This window comes from Ambystoma mexicanum, chromosome 11 (genome assembly GCF_040938575.1).
Source record: "Ambystoma mexicanum isolate Mex_15411 chromosome 11, UKY_AmexF1_1, whole genome shotgun sequence".
Taxonomy (NCBI): Eukaryota; Metazoa; Chordata; class Amphibia; order Caudata; family Ambystomatidae; genus Ambystoma; species Ambystoma mexicanum.
In genome coordinates, this window is record NC_090934.1 from 1,050,515,181 (window position 1) to 1,050,536,553 (window position 21,373).

Below are 21,373 nucleotides of genomic sequence, written 5' to 3' on the forward strand. Positions count from 1 at the left end.
GCTAAGACCTCGATCGAGGATGTCGCCGCGGCCCTGGCTCAGCCTGTGGAGGCTACACCAGTGGAGGCGCCCTCAGGTACCAGAGTCTCCCTGCCACCGTGGAGGGAGTCTTTCAGGCCAATCGAGAAGACCCCCACGAAGTCCTTGTTGGAAAGGGGGGGGGGGCTGGTGGCCATCGTGGATACGGACACGACCTCTGAAGAGGAGCTCATCCAAGCCGTGGAGGAGGCCCAGCCCATCGGGAGGGATCCCGACCAGGGCGACGATGACGCAGACGAGGCTCCTCAAGAGCCCTCGCTCCCGTCGTTTCCGGCGCCGCAGGAAACCTCGGTGGCCATTTTGTCAGCCATCCAGTCCTTATGCTCGGAGATAAGGACTAGGTTGCCCCTTCCCCCGACGGAGGTACCTGAGCCAGACCCGACGGGGGAACCGGAGCCAGGACCTTCGGAGAGCCCACCACTTAAGAGGAGGAGGACGCATCCTAGGCCTCCTCTCCCGCCTCTGCTGCCTTCTCTGCCTTTCCCCCGGTCCACTACCCACGGGGATGATAGAGGCAATGACACGACTATGACGGGTACGGATGACGACGGAGGCGACAACGGGACGTGTCCCCTGTCGCCCCCTGCACGGGCGTCCCCGCCCAACGAGATTGGATCCTTCCATGCTATGATTTCCAGGGCATCCGAGCTCTTCCAGCTCTGCCCCGAAGAAAAGAAGAAGGAAGGGTTCCTTTACCAACGGCGCGTGGCTAAAAGCCGTACCGCTTCTTGATGACATCTGGGATGAGGGGCTCGCCCTCCTCAAGAACCCTGCCACGGCTCCTGCGAAGAGGGACCGGTACGAGAAGTAGTACCGGGTCCCCGACGCTGCCCCCTTGTGCCTTAGGGCGCAACCTACCCCGGATTCGGTCGTTTCGGCGGCGGCCAAGAAGAAAGCGGGGGGGGGCATCGGCCTCGAGGGTAGGTAGCTGGATGCGATGGGACGACGGGTCATCTCATCTGCAGCGACAACCATCAAGGCAGCCAACGCCCTGGCCATCGTAGCCCGCTACGACAGTGGAGTTGTGGTTCAAAATCGCCCCTCTGTTGGACTTCCTTCCGGACGCCAAGAGGGCTGAGGCCCTGGAAATCTTACAGGAAGGTGAGATTGCCTCGGACCACGCCATTACGGTGGCTACGGACGTCGCCGACACCGGTTTCCGTCAGCTGGGCAACGGCGTTTTCCTGAGACGACGTGGATGGCTCAAGGTGACGGATTTCCGCCAGGACGTACAGACCAATGTTTTGGACATGCCCTTCGATGGGAACAACCTTTTTGGCAAGGCGGTTGATGAGTCCCTTCAGGCGATCAAGACGGACACGGAGACGGCCCGTGCACTGGGTGTTCTCCAACAGCGACGGCCGCCCTTTCGGAGCTCCAGAGGCAGACAGGGTGCCTCCAAGGGAGCCGGCAGCAGCTCCTCTACGTACCGTCAAGCGGCAAGATCTTCGTCGCAGGAGGCCTACAGGGGACGCGGCAAGTCAGGTGGATCCCGCTGTCGTCGCCAAGGTGGTCAAGGAGGCAAGGCGGCCTCCAAGCAAGATTGAACCGACCGTCGGGTCGGGCCTCTGCCGAAGCACCCCGGTGGGAGGCCGGCTGATGAAGTTCATCAGCGTGTGGGAGTCCATCTCCACCGACCGTTGGGTGTTCGACGCCCTGGCCCTGGGGCACGCCCTCGAGTTCCACAAGAGGTGCCCCCGCATTCCTCCCATGGCCAGGAAGGAAAATCACGTCCCTCAACTGCTGTTGGAAGTAAGGGTGATGCTCAGGAAAGGTGCCATCGAGCTCGTTCCAAAGAGGCTTCGGGGCTCCGGAGTTTACTCAAGATACTTCCTCGTAAAGAAGAAGACAGGAGGATGGCGTCCCATCCTGGACCTGCGACGACTGAACAAATACATCAAGGCACAGAAGTTCCGGATGGTCACACTCCAGCACGTGCTGGGACAGCTGGAGCAGGGCGATTTCCTGTCGTCGTTGGACTTGGAGGATGCATCCCTATTCTAAAGGGACACCGAAAGTTCCTCAGGTTCGTGGTCAAAGGGCGGCACTACCAGTTCAAGGCCCTCCCGTTCGGATTAAAATCGGTGCCCAGGGTGTTCACCAAGTGCCTAGCACCGGTGGCGGAGCGGCTGCGCCTGCAGCGGATCCACGTCTACCCCTACCTGGACGACTGCCTCCTACAGGCAAGGACAAGGGAGCTTGCCGTGGAACACACTGCGAAGACCGTCCAGCTTCTCACGGACCTGGAGTTCTCCATCAACTTTCCAAAATCCCACCTGGTCCCGTAGCAAGTCGCACTGTTTCTGGGAGCACTGCTCGACACAGTGGCGCGGCGGGCCTCACTGTCGGAGGAAAGGATAAGAACCATCCTGGGAAAGGTGCAACGTCTGCGGGCCATGGACGTGGCCAGAGTGAGGTCTATCAAGTCCCTCCTCGGAATGATGTCCTCCTGCATTATCTGGTGCGCCACTGCAGACTTCGGATGCGGCCCTTGCAAGAATTCCTCGACGTTCACTGGATCCAGACGACGGGCAGCTTCGAGGACAGGATCCCGCTCGGCGAAGCGTTCCGTCAAGCGATACGATGGTGGGGTGTCCGCTCTCATCTGACGGCGGGAACATGTTTCCTAGCCCCGGCCCACCAGGTGACGGTGACGACGGATACCTCCCTGGAAGGTTGGGGAGCGCACACCGGGGGTCTCCACGTGAGAGGCCTTTGGCTCCCGGAGGAGAAGACTCTCCACATCAACATCTTGGAGCTCCGTGCAGTGTTCTGGGCCCTCAGGTCCTTCCTTCCGTCCCTCAAGGGCAAGGTGATGAGGATCTTCACCGACAACACCACCACGATGTTTTACATTCGGAAGCAGGGCGGAACCAGATCCCCTGCCCTATCCAAGGAAGCCCAGGATCTGTGGCATTGGGCCGTCGCCCAAGGGATGTTTCTGGTACCCTTTCATCTGGCAAGGATAAAAAACACCATCGCCGACTCACTCAGCAGAGAGCTGCGCTCGTGCCATGAGTGGGAACTGCGCCAGGATCAAGTGGACCGACTCTTCCGACGATGGGGCGAACCCCAGATCGATCTCTTCGTGACGGCGGCGAACTCCAAGTGCCGGAGGTTCGCCAGCAGGTTTCCCCAACCGAGGAGCATATGCGATGCTTTCTCGTTCCCTTGGGACGGCCTGTTCCTTTATGCGTTCTCGCCGTTGCTACTCCGGCTCGTCAACCAGCTCAAGAGGTCCCGGTGCAGGATGATCCTCGTCGCACCGGCGTGGCCGAGGCAGATCTGGTTCCCGGACCTTCTGGACTTGTCAGTGTCCACACCAGTCAAGCTACCGACGGACACGGATCTTCTCTCCAGAGAAGGAGGCGCCATTCTTCATCACGAACCAGAGTCGCTGAACTTGCAGGCCTGGCTCCTGCAGCACTAGAGTTTGGAGTATACGATACCCCGGCCGACTGCAGAGAGGTTCTTGCGAAGGCCAGGGCATCCTCAACTCTCAAGTGCTACAGACACAAATGGAAGAGGTTCTCTGTCTGGTGCCGTGCACAGAAGATTAACCCTCTGTGGATTACGGCCCCTCAAGTATTGCCGTACCTATTGTCCTTGGCCAAGGCTGGCCTGTCTCGCGCTTCCATCAAGGTACATCTGGCTGCCGTCTCACGTTACACCAGAACTACAGGACGGGCGTCCTTGTGGTCTCATCGACTGGTGAAGAAATTTATGAAAGGACTGTTCCGATCATTCCCGCCGGTGAAGGCCCTTGCCCCGGCGTGGGAGCTCAACGTGGTGCTGACTAGGCTCATGGGGGCCCCATACGAGCCTATGCATTCAGTGCCGTTGAAGTTTCTGTCGTGGAAGACAGCATTCCTCGTGGCCATTACCTCTGCACGACGAGTGGGAGAGATCCAGGCCCTGTCTTGCAAGCCTCCATACTTGACTTTTCATGACACGAGGGTGGTGCTGAGGACGCACACCTCCTTCAGCCCTTGGTGTTGCCAGTTTTCTTCCCATCGCCTTCGTCGCCGGCTGAGAGGACTCTGCACTCGCTGGATGTAGCGAGAGCGCTGAAGTTCTACGTGGACCTCACGAAGAGTTTTCGAAAGACATCATAGCTGTTTGTGAACTTTGGACCTGTGAATCAAGGGAAGGCTCTATCGAAGACTTGCATTTCCAGATGGGTCTCCGGCTGCATCATGCACTGTCACCGGTTGGCAAACCGACCGTTGCCAGGCCGTCCGAGGGCCCATTCGACCAGAGCGATCGCTGCTACTACAGCGTTCCTGTCTGGTGTGCCCCTGCTCGACATCTGCAGGGCTGCTACGTGGAGTTCGACGCACACCTTCACAAGATTCTACTGCGTCGACCGGGATTCCAGGGAGGAGTCCAGAGTCGGCCAGGCAGTGCTGCGCAACCTGTTCGCCTAAGGTGAGCCTGATGAGGAGGTAAGAGTTGCTTAATGTTGAGTTGGTGTATTGCTTGATATTGAGCCTTTTGCCACCCCCCCGTGGTTGTGCATGTGTATACTGCTATGTATTCTAATATTCATGAGCATGTGAATCCATGCCAGACCCCATGCTGGAGAAGGAACAAGTTACTTACCTGTAACTGTTGTTCTCCAGCATGGGTCTGGCATGGATTCACATGCGAACCCTCCCGCCTACCCCTCTGCGGCTCTTCACTTGGTCATACTGCCACTTCACGTGCTACCAAATCTGAGGATGGCTGCCAGGGGCGGGGCTTAGGGAGAGGGCAGTCATTGGCTGGGGGCAGTATGACCCAGAGACCAGTGATTGGTTACTACTGAGAAAGACAGATCAGAAACAAAACTGATACTGATTTTTTCTATACCGAGGATTCCCGGCCTGACGACGGGGAATATTCATGAGCATGTGAATCCATGCCAGACCCATGCTGGAGAACAACAGTTACATGTAAGTAACTTTCTTCCTTGTTGCATAAATGATCACTGTTATCCTCCTGTCTCAATGCTTACATTATGTATATATTTGTACATGTTTATATTTTGAAATTTTCTTCTCCTGACCAATTATTACCAAACTGTAACCACGCAGTGATACCTCACGGTCTGGGCGTGTAACAAATGTAATAGATAATAAATAAATAAATAAATAGTGCATTTTACCATTGGTATCGTCCCAACGCCCTGTAGGTATATTTAGATTGAACATATTTTAATATAATTCTGATTTTTTTTTTTTGTTTTTTTTTATTTTTTTTTTACAATTTGTATTGGACATACAGGAGCTCATTACATTAGAGTTATCCTTCCGGTAATTCTAGTGGACTACCGTACCATCTTGGCCACCCAATATCCCGGTATTACTGGCCTATTTTGGGTGGCGGAGACACCTGTAAATCCCCATTCCCATGTAGTCCTCCATGAATTGGGGATGCCGCAGTAACTGGCGATTGTATCCATTGTCTGCCGGCAGAGGCCTGAACTACCCGCAGGTCAGGCCTGTTGGTAGATCACATTCCCTACCGGCAGGTTTGGAGTTTGACAGTCCGGAATTTCCGGGCCGGCAAAATTCTAATGGGCCCCATAGGGTTTAGAAGACTCACATGTTTTCTTAAATTAGATTTAAACAAATTTGGCTTGCTTGTTTCTGCATATATATATATTTTGCGTATCATCTTGAATGTACCGGCGGCATATATTGCATAGTAGTTGAAAGCTTTGAGGAGACGCGTGGAGCAGAGAATAAAGAGAAATAAGCCATTAATTAGGAAGGAGAGAGGAAATAGAAAGTGAACATTTACAATGCTGTTGTAAATTTTGTTTTATTACTGTACTTCTGAGCTCGGCCACTTTATTGTCTAACCTTATATAACTACTATATTGCACCAGAAACTAATTAAACATGGCTTCTGAAACTAATTAAACGTGAAGAAACTGCATGTGTTCGTTCACCTTCTTATGCATTACATTTTTGAGATTCATATATTTTGAAACCCCAGTGTGACTGACGAGTGGTTATAATGACTGAAAAAAGTGTCTAGTGTTGATTCCTGTTTCTTTTAAAATGGTAACACTTGTTGCAACCAACAGGAAAATCGAATTATTAAAGCTTCATTGTTTATTTTGGGATGTGTAAGAGGAATGTACATATGATATTGTCAAATTAAAGAGTTTTTGATATTTTGTTGTTGGAGTATCAGTTTTCCGGTACATCTGAGACAATTAAGTACTGATTCTCGTTCACTGCCATGCTTGGACCATCCTGAAAGCATGAACTATTAGAGTTATGAATGAAAGGTAACGGTGTGTATTTACTGTAATTCTAATAGAATAAAAAAATAAAGATATTCGCCTTTACTCCTCATATCACAATTCATTTGAATTCTATTCTTTTGTTCCCTGGGTTACAAAAAATTGATTGAGAATTTGTCTCCCACAGAAAGCCACTGGCAAAGGCGTTAACCACGTTCGGGTGGTGGTGAAGGGTCTGGGTCCTGGCCGGATGGTAAGTGGCTGTGATTCGCATGAACCCTTTGCAAGTCCCAGCAGTTGGGCCAATGCATTTGCCGAATGGTGTGGGGATTCGCCAAGATCTCGTCAACATCAAACCGACGAACGGCACTGTTGATTTTTTTGCAATCAAAACCTATGCATGCAGCCCGTGATTGTGGTTACAAACGCATGCACAGCCTTTCACTTGAGCTGTAGTTCCCCAGACGAGGGTCAAGGTTTTGTTTTTGGTGTTGGTTTCATTACAGTAGACCAAATTATGAGCAGGAGACCACTGAAAATGCACACACACTTGTGTCTCGGCGCAGGTCATCGAAGTTTATCATTCTTACGACGCAATGCACGTGGCTTTTGTCATCTAACCCTGAATAATACATTCCAGACAGATTTTCTTTGTAAGCACACCGAGTATGTATAAGATAAAGTTGCAGTTTTCAAAGATTAGTTGCATATTGTTTTGGTCATTTTGAAAAAACGATTGGAGATATTATTTGATGACTGAAATATCCTACCTTAATTATAATGAATGGGGCATGCGATTGACAAGCTTGTGTCTTTTAGATCAATGTTTTAGTGCCTGTGTATAGTAGACAAACTGTATCTTATAAGCACGACCTCTGCTATTCCACTCTTCACTGCTGTCATTTGTAAATCTCTCTGAAGACTTGGTAAAACATGTATTTCCTCCCAGCACCATAACATATTTGTATGAATCGGCATTTACAGTTACCATTTGAACAGTGTTCCTTCTGAATATGAGTCACTGCACAACCATCGCTAGATATCCTATACATACTGGCGGGCGCAGGTATCTGAAGTGGCTTTTTGGTGCATTAAATGTAATTCATGTGATTACCATATCAATCCCGCCAAGGATTTTGTTGCTTTAGATTTCTCTCTTCTGGATATCTTTCTGATGAATTGCCTCCCTGTAATCTATAACATTCTGTGAGCATTTATACAAGCATAAACCAAGCTAAAAGGAATGAAGCGCAGCAAATGGGCTTAACTCTCTTCTACCCTTTTGAAATGAGCGAGCTTGGTAAAAGTGTTTATGAAGTTAAAGAGCTAATGGCACTTAGTGGAGGCATTCATTTTGCAGCCGGTTATTAAAGCTAATATATATACGCCAATGTTTATTTTCTAGATGCCACCCGTGCATAAGGACCCCTTCTACACGACTGGCATCTTAAGGATTTTGGATTCCATTCCCGGACCTACGTTCCAGTTCATGAGGGTTAAGGGTCAGAAATGGCAGCGTAGCCACTCTTAAAGCAGACATGGAAAATATGTTCATTTAGGTGTAATGAATGATTTAGGGTCACATGCTCCCGCGTAGTACCTCGTGGCGCTCTGTACAGAGCGGGGAGAAGAGAGATTGTTGAACAAGACTTCTTACTTTTCTGGGAATGCAACTGCAACTTCAGTAGCCCACAGGTGCTCACACCTGCCCTGGACGCCTGAATACCTGTGATATGTATGTATGAATATAAGTATGTCTGTATGTTGTCATGCACACCATAATCAAAGTTGTTTCTGGGCACAGGCCTACTAACTGATAAGGAGGCAGCCAAGCCGTGGATGTTGGCTGGTTATCAAGATATTGTGGGTTGCTGAGGCCATGCCGGGGAAAGCACCTATTTAGATAAACTTGATTTTAACACATATCTGGCCTAGATGTCAGTGGAAATTGGGCTTTTGCAGGGCATTTAGGAGCAACCTGGTGCCCACTATGGCCTGGCTTCCTGTGATGTATTTGTAGATGAAGCAAGAATCATAATGCGATTAGGAATCTCTCCATGAGTCACTGGAAGCTTCTCATGATGGGGGTGGCCTGTCCTCCTGAAACTTTGAGGAGCTTGCCAGTAGTATTTTGGAGCTTTGGAGGAAGTCATTCCCAGAATTCAAAAGGCCCCGGCAGAGAATAGCTTTGCATTTAGAAGCATACCAAGATGGCTGTGCCGTTCCAGAAGATAACCAGAGGTTCCTTACTTGAAAAAAGCCTTATTCTGTCACCACACATTGGTGCGTGTTCATGCATAGGTTTTCATACCTGTATAGTTCCTGTATTCGACCAATTTGATAAATGCCATCTTATGAAAGAACAAGTAGTGTTGGGGAGAAAGAGTAGTCAGTGGAGGAAGATTCTATTTTGTAGCAATCAGCTTTGGAACGCTCTTCCAATCCATTCTTCTAGCAACCATCAATCCTTCGCCCACAGCCAGAAAACCTTCTTCCCTCCAATTGCCTCTGAGGTAGAATTGTATGCCCTCAAAATAGGATTAAATGACAATCTCACATGCTCTGAGGTTTGCCATGAGATGGCACCTATCTATGTTAAAGGGTGATGTTGGGCCACAGCACACGTGTCAGGGCTGCTCTGAGATGAAAGTGCCTCGTTGCAGCCAATGGGTTCTGTCATGAGGAAATTGAACTGTTGAGCGGTGGCAGGTATCGGTAAAATATAGGTTCTAAATGGTTGTTGGAAAAGTAAGCTGTCCTTGGCTTGGGTGCATGCATATGTTAACTCTACCCAAATATAACCAGATCAAGGAAATACTATGATTCATAAAGATACAAAAAGGATATGCCTATGGCGTATAGAATGTGTTTTCTTTAAAAAAAGAATGTTTGATTTTCCCAAAGAAAGTGAGGGCCCAATGCTGCAGGGTCGTTTTTTCACTGCACAGGTTTCCGATTCAAAAAGACAACTTTCGTTTGTTGTGAACTTGCACCATGTTTAAAAATCGAAACCCTGGGGGTGCCAATGAAATACATAGTTTCTCACAAATATGTGCGCCATTGGAAACGTGTTTTGCACATTTTGCTTTTAGAAGTCGTCTTTTTGTCCAAAATCCACTATTTAAAACTTTTCCTCAGTCAAAGCCAGCCCTACCGTGGATCTTCAATAGCATATCGATTGAATGTTTCCTTCTTATGTTCACCAGTGTCCTCTAAGACCCGAAATCCATGAACACTGAGTAACGGGACTTGCAGGGTATTGCAGAACAAGAGGAAAAACATTCACCCATCTGGCTTTAAAACAACAAATTAAATTTTGAAACGTGTTCAAATGTTGGATTTTGGGCTAAAACGAGTTTGAGAGAGCATCCTGTCTGAAACACGTGTTCCCTTGTCCCTTTGTTGTGTCTAAATGGGGATATAAAATAATATTATAGACCAAATTCATATTCGTGAACCTATCTCTGAAAAAAGGTTAGTCTACCATTAGCATCCTCGAGTTTGGATTGTTTCTAAATATTCTTTCAAGCCATTGGCTCGTAACAACACATGTCATGTTTCCCAAAGATGGGTGTTATGTGGCTAGACGGGCCTGCGTTGCTGGAGCCAGGCTAGTTACATTTTATGTTTCTGGCCACTGCAGGAAATGGAAAACATTTTACTCTGGGAGCTCCCTCCCTCTCCCCCTCCGTGCAGTAGAGTGGGGTAGAGGTGGGGGTGGAGTCTGCAGGCCTGAAGGGTTGCACCCCGGCCCAAGCGACCAGCACCAAATCTCTTCAGCGAACCCAAGGTTATGGTAATGTGCATAAAACCAAAGAGATTTTTGGGAGCCTACGCATGACATTTGTAATATGTCAGTAATATTGATTCAGCATGAAACTGTTCTGACCAAGTAAGGAAGTTGGGCTTTCTGCTATTTTTATGTGTCTCAATACCTACCATAATAAATAAATGTCTGTAAATCCCAAGACTTATATGCTCATCTGAACAGCTTATCAACAGGATGTACGGCTTGGGTTGTTTCTACACAGACTAATGACTTCTAATTTAACTTGGCTTGCCGAGCCTGCATTGTGGGTGAGAGTTCCTGCTCAACAGCAGATTTTCGGGACTGCTGGGCTAGCCTAGCTCTGGCGTTTGGTGCTTGGGACAGAATGGGCATTCCGGCATGGCAACTTCACCAGAGATGAGCTCTATCTTGTTCCGGCCCGTTTCCTACCCTGCTTCTGGCATGGCATTTTTACTGGGCATCAAAGTTTAACCAAACGTCTTTTTATGTGGCTACACTTACCTAAATTGCTGCAGCCAGTCTGGTTACGTGTTCCGACACTAGCATGGCATTTTTTACTGGGAAACAAGGATAAAGCAAACATTGTTATGTGGCTAGACCAGGGGTTCAGCACCTTCTGTAGATATTGTGGACTGACTCACAAGATCTCTTGCCACTGACTATGCTGGCCAGGGTGGATGGTAGTTGTAGTCCAAAACATCAGGAAAGCCAATGGTTGCAGAACCCTGGGCTAGAAGGGCCTATATTGATGCAGCCATCTGATTTTGATTTCTTCCTGTGACATGGCGTTTTTTCTGGACATCCAGGGTAAACTAAAAATGAGTGTTATTATGTGGCTAGACTGGTGGACATGGACGCAGCTAGTATGGATATAGGCCTGTGGCAGGGCTTTTTTTTACTGGCAAAGGAGCATGTTCTTATATTGTAATTCCAACATGTCTTGTTGTAGCCTGAATGGGCATGTTTTTTATACGGTCATATCGTGTGAGCAAAAGTATCATGAAAATGTGTTGGGAAATAATCTCTGTGCAGTTGGTGACTTGCATCTATTCGATTTTGTCATGTCTTAACCTACACATCTAAGAGCAAACTGTGTGGCTTTTGACCCATTTGTTCAAGGAAAGTATGCTTTAAAATGCACTGTTGCAACCCATTATTTAAACAATGTCTTGGTGCGTGTGTGGGGGGGTTGGGGTGGAGAGCACCCCTGAACACTCCTTGGCTGGTTTTGTAAAGAAGGCATGGTATCAAATAGTAAGACAGACACAAGTGATCACAGTTCAAGGGGGTTTATTGAACTTCAGCTGGGTTTGAAAAACGCCTATCTAATCCTAAATCTAAAGATGGGAGCAAGCACCGACCATCAAATAATAATAACGCAGTCCTAGTGGTGTCTTGTCAAAATAAAAGGGCCTATACTAATAAACCTATTGCCAATCCTTTCTTCTAAATACAAATAGTGTGGGAAACAAAGTTACGCAAAAGAGTGTTCAAGAAATGATATGTCAAGATATTCAAGCGGTTGGCTTCCCTTTCCCCACGTTTTCAGCACGGTACATGGTGGCACACTGGAGTTTAGCACAGTCTGTGGCTTCTCTAGCACGAGGTTGCAGTTCAAATCTAAGTATCAGTGTTTTCTGTGCCAAAGTCGCTTTGCCATTCAAAGTCTTTCTTCTGAAGGCCTGATACGACAAACAAACATTCAAAAGTTCCTTTCTTCTTAGGAGTTTCCCCTTATACAATTTCTCGGGTGAGTTACTGTTCACACCGCGTCCCCCTCACTGGGCTCGGACCCACTTTAACACAAAATCTGCAATTGGTCTCCCTCTGCCAGGGTCGGACCAAATTCACATACTTTTCCAAACTTTCTCTATTTCATCAAGATCTAAAACTTTCGACTGTGCACAGGATTTTGCTTGACCTGTCGTAGGACCACTTCGATTCACATTTATTAGTTCTCTTTCAATTGGTCTCCCTCCAACGGGCTTGGACCAAATTTATATTCTATTATTACTCCTCAGCTGGATACCTACTAGAGATCTTCGATTGAGCACCCACGTTTTGCCAGACCACTCCACCAAAGGTATTGTAGCTTGCTTTAAAGTTCAATCACTCATCAGCAGTTTAACTTCATTTGTGTCTCTTATCACATGTGTTTTAACAATGTTCGTTCCGGCGCTCGCCATACAGTGTTGCTGCTTGCAACCTTGGCTCCAACACAGACCGGTCTTGTATTGGTCTCCCAAACTCACCGGCTGTGTTGACTTCACTGATGTTGTTTTGTTCTTGGAGTCGAGGACGGTACCAGAGTGGCTGGTGATTCTCCCTGCCTTGATTACTGACGTGGGAGGGCCCCGGGTATCTCTGACACACATTACAGGATTCTTCAGCCTGGTTTCTTCTCTTGCTCAGGTGCCATCTCGAAACGGTTGTTTCCTTGTGTGCTTTTCCTCACTCAGAGTGTGCTCTCGTGCTCCGCCTTTTATCCGTGAGGGGAAGTGTAATGTAAGTCAGGTGTGAGTGATTGTCGATAATTGCTTGACTTTGCCTGACCATAGTATTGGGACATGTCAGGTACACAGCACAGGTGTTTGTCTGTTTTCCATTAGAGCGGGCTGTTGGTGAGAAAGTGTTTGTGTTGTAAAAGGGCGGGCAGGTACAGTTCCTAAATATCCTATCGGGTAGGATGGGGTTAAAGGTATTACAGGGAAGGGGATACCGCATCTCACCATCCGGTGTACCGCTCCTCGAAGACCCCTCGCCCAGGGGATACTCCCGCACTGGTCCACCCCCAGGTACTGGATCAAAAGCGATGGCTGTGTCCTGGCCGCCTGGATGACAGACTAGTGGGTGAGACACCTTCTGGTTTCTCACAGTTTGGACTCCCACGCTACGCTTTGTTGCGCCTGCATTTTCCGATTGAACGATGTACACCCCTCCAACACATTTTTTTTTTACCAGCTGTAACTATGCGTAGAATTGATGGAGCAAAATACTTTTTATGACTAACTAGTGGCATACAACCTGAAATTTGTAACGCTGCTGTATGTATGTGCTAGGATTTGTGTTGCATAAACTTAGCTGTGAATCAACTGAGAAGTGGAGCGCAAGGGACTGCAGTGATGGGGTACAATATTATGGATGCAATTAGAAGGGTGCATACAGGGGGTTCTAAGCTTTTAAGCAGGGCATAAGGAGTATTTCTCCAGCATGGGGTCTGGCATGGATTCACATGCTCATGAATATTCCCCGTCGTCAGGCTGGGAATCCTCGGTAAAGAAAAAACCAGTATCAGTTTCGTTTCTGATCTGTCTTTCGTAGTAGTAACCAATCACTGGTCTCTGCGTCATACTGACCACAGCCAATGACTGCCCTCTACCTAAGCCCTGCCTCTGGCAGCCATCTTCAGATTTTTACCGCACGTTCATGTGTTGGGATCCTCGTGCTTTTGCTCTCGAGCGTTAGTGCTATTTTTTCACGTTTTTTCTCAAAAACTTCGTTTTTTCGGTCAAAAGAGCCTCAAGCTCCACCGACTCTCCATCCGATCAACGGGGACCCGTGTCGGATTCGTCTACGCCCCTCAAGGGTGAAGATTTCGTCGAGCTACGCTTTTGGAGGATTCCAGAAGTTTCTCAGGCCCATCTCGGTCATGGCCCAGGAGAAGGGAAGCTCGACGCCCGGAAAGCTGTTCAGGGTCTGCCCTGGATGCCAGCTGCAGAATGTCTTTAAGGAAGACGAACACTCCTTTTGTCTTTACTGCCTACATGAGGACAAGACGCACGTGGAGAAGGACTGTGTGTTTTGCGGCAACATGTCGGAGCGGACCATGAAGGACCGCCATCAACGTCTCGCCAACTGGCTGGAAGGGAAGAGCCCGTCCGGCGAGAAGAAGAGGAAGAAATCCGAGCGGTCTTCTAAGACCTTTGAGGACGCCCCGGCGACGGGGGTCCAACACAAGGCCAAGCACCGCGAGTCCGCTGGCACCGGGAGCGCCGAACGGTCTGGCTCTACGGGCGCCAGGCAGGGCGCACCCTCCCCGGCACCATCAACCACGAGCCAACGCTCTGGGTCGGGTAAGAGGAAGGCCGAGCACCCGGCGAAGCTCCTGGAGAGGCCCCGGTCGAGCTCGAAGGCGGAGGGGGAGCGAGGCAGTGTCCCCCCCCTCAAGGAGAAGGCGGTGAGCGCACCTAAGGTGGTGAAAGCCTTAATCCATCCGGCGAAGGCCTCTATCGAGACAGTCACGGCGGCCCTGGCTCAGCCTGTGGAGGCTACACCAGTGGTGGCGACCTCGGGGCTCAGTCTCCCTGCCAACGCGGAGGGGGTCTTTTATACCCATCGACAGGACCCCCGTGAAACCTCCGACGGAGAAGAAAAAGGGGGGGCAGGAGGTCGTCGTGGATTCGGCCTCAACCTCTGAGGAAGAACTGATCGAGGTCTTAAGCCACGGCGTTGGCGTGGAAGAAGACCAGCCCGTCGGGAGGGATCCCGACGCAGGAGACGACGACATCGTCGAGGGTACCGACAGGGCCCCTGACCGCCCGTCGGACTCCCCTCTGCCAGCGCCGCAAGACAACTCGGCGGCCATTTTGTTGGCTATACAGTCCTTATGCTCAGAGATAAGGGCGAGACTGCCGTTACCAGTGGACCACGCCATCACGATTGCGACGGACATCGCCGACACTGGATTTCGCCAGCTGGGCAACGGCGTGTGCCTTAGGCGGCGTGGATGGCTCAAGGCTACTGACTTCCGTCAAGACGTACAGACCAGAGTCCTGGACATGCCGTTCGATGGGAACAACCTGTTTGGGAAAACAGTGGACGATTCCCTTCAAGCCATTAAAGCGGACACGGAGACGGCCCAGGCTCTCGGGGTTCTCCAGCAACGGCGGCCGCCCTTTCAGAGCGGCGGAGGCAAGGGCGCCTCCAAAGGTTCCGGCGGCGGATTTTCCACCTACCGTCAAGCGGCCCGTTCGTCGTCTCAGGAAGCTTACAGGGGACGAGGCAAGTCAGGCGGACCCCGCCGTCGTCGCCAAGGAGGTCAAGGCGGCAAAGCCTCGTCTAAGCAGGATTGAACCGGCCGTGGGGTCGGGCCCCCACCGAAGCACCCCGGTGGGAGGCCGGCTGGCGAGCTTCGTCAGCGTGTGGGAGTCCATCTCCACCGACCGTTGGGTGCTGGACGCCCTAGCCCAGGGTCACGCGCTCGAGTTTCAGAGAAGGTGCCCGCGCGTCCCCCCTGTGGCCAGGAAAGAGCTTCACGTCCCTCAGCTTCTCCTGGAGGTAAAGGCGATGCTCAGGAAGGGCGCCATCGAACTCGTCCCAAAGAGGCTTCGGGGCTCCGGAGTTTACTCAAGATACTTCCTCGTGAAGAAGAAGACGGGAGGATGGCGCCCCATCCTAGACCTACGACTGCTGAACAAGTTCATCAAGGCGCAGAAGTTCCGGATGGTCACCCTCCAGCACGTCCTGGATCAGCTGGAGGAGGGCGACTTCCTGTCGTCTTTGGATTTGGAGGATGCCTACTTCCTTATTCCCATCCTAAAGGGGCACCGAAAATTTCTCAGGTTCGTGGTCCAAGGGCGTCACTATCAGTTCAGAGCCCTTCCCTTCGGTCGGCACCCAGGGTATTCACCAAGTGCCTTGCACCAGTGGCGGCGCAGCTGCGCCGAGAGGGGATCCACGTCTACCCCTACCTGGACGACTGGCTCATCCGAGCCAAGACGAGGGAGCTCGCCGTGGAGCACACGGCAAGGACTGTCCAACTTCTCACGGACCTGGGATTCTCCGTGAACTACGCCAAGTCCCACCTGGTACCCGCGCAAGTCGCACTGTTTCTGGGAGCGAAGCTCAACACAGTGTCCCTTCTGGCCTCCCCGTCGGAGGAAAGGACCAGGTCCATCCTGGGCAAGGTACAGCGGATGTTGGTTGCCGACGCGGCCAAGGTGAGGTCCATCAAGTCCCTCCTCGGAATGATGTCTTCTTGCATCTACCTCATTCCCATGTGCAGGCTCCGGATGCGCCCGTTGCAGGAGTTCCTGGACGCGCGCTGGATCCAAACGACGGGCAACTTCGAGGAGAGGATCACACTCGACGAGAGTTTCCGACGAGCGATCCGGTGGTGGGGCACCCGCGCGCATCTGACGGGCATGGACTTCCAGACCCCAGGCCACCAGGAGACAGTGACCACGGATGCCTCCCTGGAAGGGTGGGGAGCGCACACCGGAAATCTGCACGCGAGAGGCCTTTGGCTCCCGACAGAGAAGTCCCTCCATATCAACGTCCTGGAGCTCCGTGCAGTGTTTTGGGCCCTCAGGTCCTTCCTTCCGTCCCCAAGGGCAAGGTGGTGAGGATCTTCACCGACAACACCACCACCATGTTTTACATCAGGAAACAGGGCGGAACCAGGTCCCCAGCACTGTCCAAGGAGGCGCAGGACCTGTGGCATTGGGCCGTCGCCCAAAGGATGTTTCTGGTGCCGTTTCATCTGGCAGGGATAAAAAACACCATTGCCGACTCGCTCAGTAGGGAGCTGCGCTCGTGCCATGAGTGGGAACTGCGGCAGGATCTAGTGGATCGCCTCTTCCGACGGTGGGGCACACCCCAGATCGACCTGTTCGCGACGGCGACGAACTCCAAGTGCCGGAGGTTCGCCAGCAGGTTTCCCCAGCCGAGGAGCATGGGCGATGCTTTCTCGTTCCCCTGGGAAGGCCTGTTCCTATTCGCGTTCCCACCTCTGCCACTGCTGATCCGGCTCATCAACCAGCTCAAGAGGTCACGGTGCAGGATGATCTTCGTCGCACCTGCGTGGCCGAGGCAGATATGGTTCCCGGACCTTCTGGACTTGTCAGCGTCCCTGTCAATCAAGCTGCCAGTGGACGCGGATCTGCTCTCCAGGGAAGGAGGCGCCATCCTCCACCACGACCCGAAGTCGCTGAACTTGCAGGCCTGGCTCCTGCAGCGCTAGAGTTTGGAGGATACGACATACCGGCCGACTGCAGAGAGGTTCTTGCAAAGGCCAGGGCGTCCTCGACTCTTAAATGCTACGGACACAAATGGAAGAGGTTCTCTGTCTGGTGCCACGCACAGAAGATTAACCCTCTCAGGATTACGGCTCCCCAAGTGCTGCCGTACCTGTTGACGCTGGCCAAGGCTGGACTGGCACACGCGTCCATCAAGATTCATCTGGCTGCGATCTCCCGATACACCAGAACCACGGGGCGGACGTCCTTGTGGTCTCATCGTCTGGTGAAAGAGTTCATGAAGGGACTGTTCAGATCGTTCCCGCCGGTGAAGGCTCCGGCCCCGGCGTGGGAGCTCAACGTGGTGCTGACTAAGCTCATGGGACCTCCGTTCGAGCCTCTGCACTCGGCCCCGTTGAAGTTCCTGTCGTGGAAAACAGCGTTTCTTGTGGCCATCACCTCCGCACGCCGAGTGGGAGAGATCCAGGCCCTATCTTGCAAGCCACCATACTTGACTTTTCACGACACGAGGGTGGTGCTCAGGACGCACCCCTCCTTCATGCCCAAGGTGCCGTCGGACTTCCACCTCAACGAACCCTTGGTGTTGCCTGTGTTTTTCCCGTCGCCTTCGTCGCCGGCTGAGAGGACTTTGCACTCGCTTGATGTGGCTAGAGCGCTGAAGTTCTACGTGGACCGCACAAAGTGTTTTCGGAAGACGTCACAACTCTTTGTGAACTTTGGACCTGTCAATCAGGGGAAGGCTCTCTCGAAGGCTTCCATTTCCAGATGGCTCTCCGGCTGTATCATGTACTGTCATCGGTTGGCAAACCGACCGCTGCCTGGCCGTCCAAGAGCCCATTCCACCAGAGCGATCGCAGCTACCACGGCGTTCCTTTCTGGTGTGCCCCTGCTGGACATATGCAGGGCTGCTACGTGGAGGTCGACGCACACCTTCACGAAATTCTACTGCGTCGATCGGGATTCCATGGAGGAGTCCAGGGTCGGCCAAGCAGTGCTGCGCAACCTGTTCGCCTGAGGTGAGCCTGGTGAGGAGGTAAGATTGCTTGATGTTGAGTTTGATGTAATGCTTAATGTTGAACCTTTGCCACCTCCCGTGGTTGTGCATGTGTGTACTGCTATGTATTCTTTATTCATGAGCATGTGAATCCATGCCAGACCCCATGCTGGAGAAGGAACAAGTTACTTACCTGTAACTGTTGTTCTCCAGCATGGGTCTGGCATGGATTCACATGCGAACCCTCCCGCCTACCCCTCTGCGGCTCTTCACTTGGTCATACTGCCACTTCACGTGCTTCCAAATCTGAAGATGGCTGCCAGAGGCGGGGCTTAGGTAGAGGGCAGTCATTGGCTGTGGTCAGTATGACGCAGAGACCAGTGATTGGTTACTACTACGAAAGACAGATCAGAAACGAAACTGATACTGGTTTTTTCTTTACCGAGGATTCCCAGCCTGACGACGGGGAATATTCACGAGCATGTGAATCCATGCCAGCCAGACCCATGCTGGAGAACAACAGTTACAGGTAAGTAACTTGTTCCTTCCAGCACCACCCCCCCCCCTCCGAGAGGAGTGTGTCCCCTGTCCACGTCCACACAGGAGCCTAACCAGATGCATAGCATAGGGTAATATAGTATACTGCTCGAAGGACGTTTTCCCTTTAATCACCTTCAGCTTTGCTTTTTTCTGGATATGTGTCACGTGAGTTTTTAATTATTTTAATTTTCTTTTGCATTCCCAGGCTGCCATCAAGGGTTTGACCATGGGGGGCTTAGAAGTGGTCTCAATCACCGACAACACTCCAATCCCCCACAATGGGTGCCGTCCACGAAAAGCGCGGAGGATGTAGCCCGAAGGTGGCACTGCATCTGCAAAGAGTAAACTCGGCAAAGAATGTGTAACCATTTAACAGTAAAATAATAAAAACACTTTGGTCTACTGTTTTTTTTATTACTATTATTTAGATAACGTTCTGATTTTATAGATTCTCCCCACAGATACAGAAAAGTCGGCAAAAAAGGAAGGAAATTAAGAGCAAGACCCACTTCGTTACAAGGTACTTGGGTTTCAGCTGCTCCTCAATTAAAGAAGTATATTGAAATCATTCAACAGGTTTACCTTTGCCGACATGTCTCATGTCTGTCCACCTTTGTATGTTCTCGTATGCTTGCATGTAATTTCTCTTCCTTACGTCCGTCAACCGAAATGAAATAATTTGCAAGTAAACCCTATTTTCTTTAAACATATTACAAAGCCGCTTTTGCTCGTAGTCATAGCAGTAAATATGCTCACATCCAAGCCTTTTTAATTCTCTTCTCTCTACGCGTAGTCAATGGATTACAAAATGTGACTCTGGCACGAGACAGATTCAGTTTCTTTAGATATGTTTTTTTCTAATCAGGGCAATGCAGTTTGAGCAATGTAAGTGCAGGTCATGACATTTTTACTTTTGACGTTACTCTCGGAAATTGAACTCCCCAGTCACACTCAGCAAAGTGTGAAGGAAGTAGCGAGCAGAAATGTGTTGTGAAACTTTGCCATCATTCCTGTGTCTGGTCAATGGATCAGACCAGTTCTGTTTTATGTCGTAAACCTATGTGAGTGCAAAGCTTCGATAAAGAATGCCTATGTTCTCATTTACATGCCTTTCAGCGCACAAACCTGTAAGGTTAGGTCCTTATTATTTTGTATGTCCTTATCTGTCAAATGTTGTTAATCATACAGTCTTTGTCATTGTACATCCTTCAACAACGAGTTCTCGGCATAAATTCTTAATACAAAATATTTATTTAAATTCCAGTATCCCCCTATTTTTTTTTTTTTGCATGATGAAGATAGCACTATCCCCAGCATCCTCTTTAATTTTTCTTTTCCATAGGTAATATGAATCACCACATGAAAAATCTTAAAGTCTAGAGAAATATTTTATTTTGGGTATTTATCAAGGGCCATCCTAGCTTTGAGAAATTCTTGAGCCCCGCACAAAGAGCATAGTTTATAGGTTATACATACTGAGGGGCCAACTACTATGGGTGTACAGTAGTATAGGTCCACATAGCTGAGAGGAGTGTGTGGATCTTCCTGGTTGAGTACAGAGCCATATTTATCTTGCCTCAGACCATGGGGCTCCATTGTTTGCTGAGCTCTAGGCTTTTCTAAAGAGACAACCACTTGAAAGATTCTGTGATTGGCAATAGGGGACCATGGATTCAGCTTGCGTCATGAAAGGATTGTCTGAAGGACACGATTTAGACTAGTTTTGCTGGAGAGTTGAAGGGAGGTGCTTCTGATCGAGATAGACAGGTTGTTCCAGAGTCTGGGGCATACACTGGTGAGGCATGTTGCATGGTTTTCCATTTTTGCAGTTGTGCGTCCCAAGCCTTTCTAAGGCTTAACCTTTCGCAGTGTAGGATTCACCAGAGAACTAGAGTTCAGCAAGATGGTAAGGTTTTGTGTTGTGCCTTTGTAGAAGATGCAGTTGGCTTTGGGATCAGGGGTAGCCTGGTTAATTTGATCATCATATGGTTGTGTTGCCCTGTGCTTTTTCACATGGTAATTTTGGTTTCAGTTGTGTCTCCTGATTGTAAACTCATATTTATTCAGAACTAGGTGCTCTATTGGCAGTGTGATTACTACATTGTTGTCCTCACTAGTGTCCAGCGGTACTGATCAATTTCCAGCATTGAACTTCTCTCAAAATAGAGTTTCTGAATGAATGGAAACAGTTCATAATTGTGTGACACTCAACAAATGTATAGCTTACTCTCAAATTTTGATTTAACTACATAATGAAACCCGCTCTGTGATGAATCCGGTGGAGTCATCACCGATTCCGCAGTGGTGCCATTTTCCCATGTGACCGGGGAACAGCAGCTGGTACCTTATTCTGACCTTGTGGGTAGATATATGAGGGGAGATCACAAGGGAGGGTATAGCCACCAGAAGAAAGGATGATTCCATCGGAAGAGAGGCAGTATTCTCCCATTTCCCCTGAAGGAAACCCAAACTGCTAGTGGCATACTGTCATTCTAGACAAAAATCCATGTATACCTCAAACATTCACAACACATATAAACCATGCTCTGTATCTGACATTTCTTTATGTGACGTTTTTAAACAACATTTTGATAATTCAATTGCATCATTTTGATAATCCAATTGCTATCCAATGCTGCGTCCCCGTAAAGCCTCAAGTACTGAGATGAAGAAGAGGAGGGAAGAGTTGATGCAAACTAAGCAAAGTTCAAAGACGTGCAGATGAGTTGTTTTATTCAAACTAAAGTGCCCAGGACATTTTGAAATGACAACCACAGTATCCATAGAAGCAGTGCGGG

At 49.9% G+C, this 21,373-nt stretch overlaps 1 protein-coding gene across 1 annotated transcript in view; it reads left to right on the forward strand.

Moving 5' to 3' along the window:
• Positions 1 to 18,967, forward strand: part of MRPS11 (mitochondrial ribosomal protein S11) — a 217,618-nt gene extending 198,651 nt beyond the window's left edge. The window contains exons 5-6 of the mRNA XM_069624290.1: positions 6,462 to 6,527; positions 18,781 to 18,967. Coding sequence (XP_069480391.1) covers positions 6,462 to 6,527; positions 18,781 to 18,888 — 174 coding nt within the window. The 3' untranslated portion in view covers positions 18,889 to 18,967. The remainder of the gene's footprint in view (positions 1 to 6,461; positions 6,528 to 18,780) is intronic.
• The last annotated feature ends 2,406 nt before the right edge of the window (positions 18,968 to 21,373 follow it).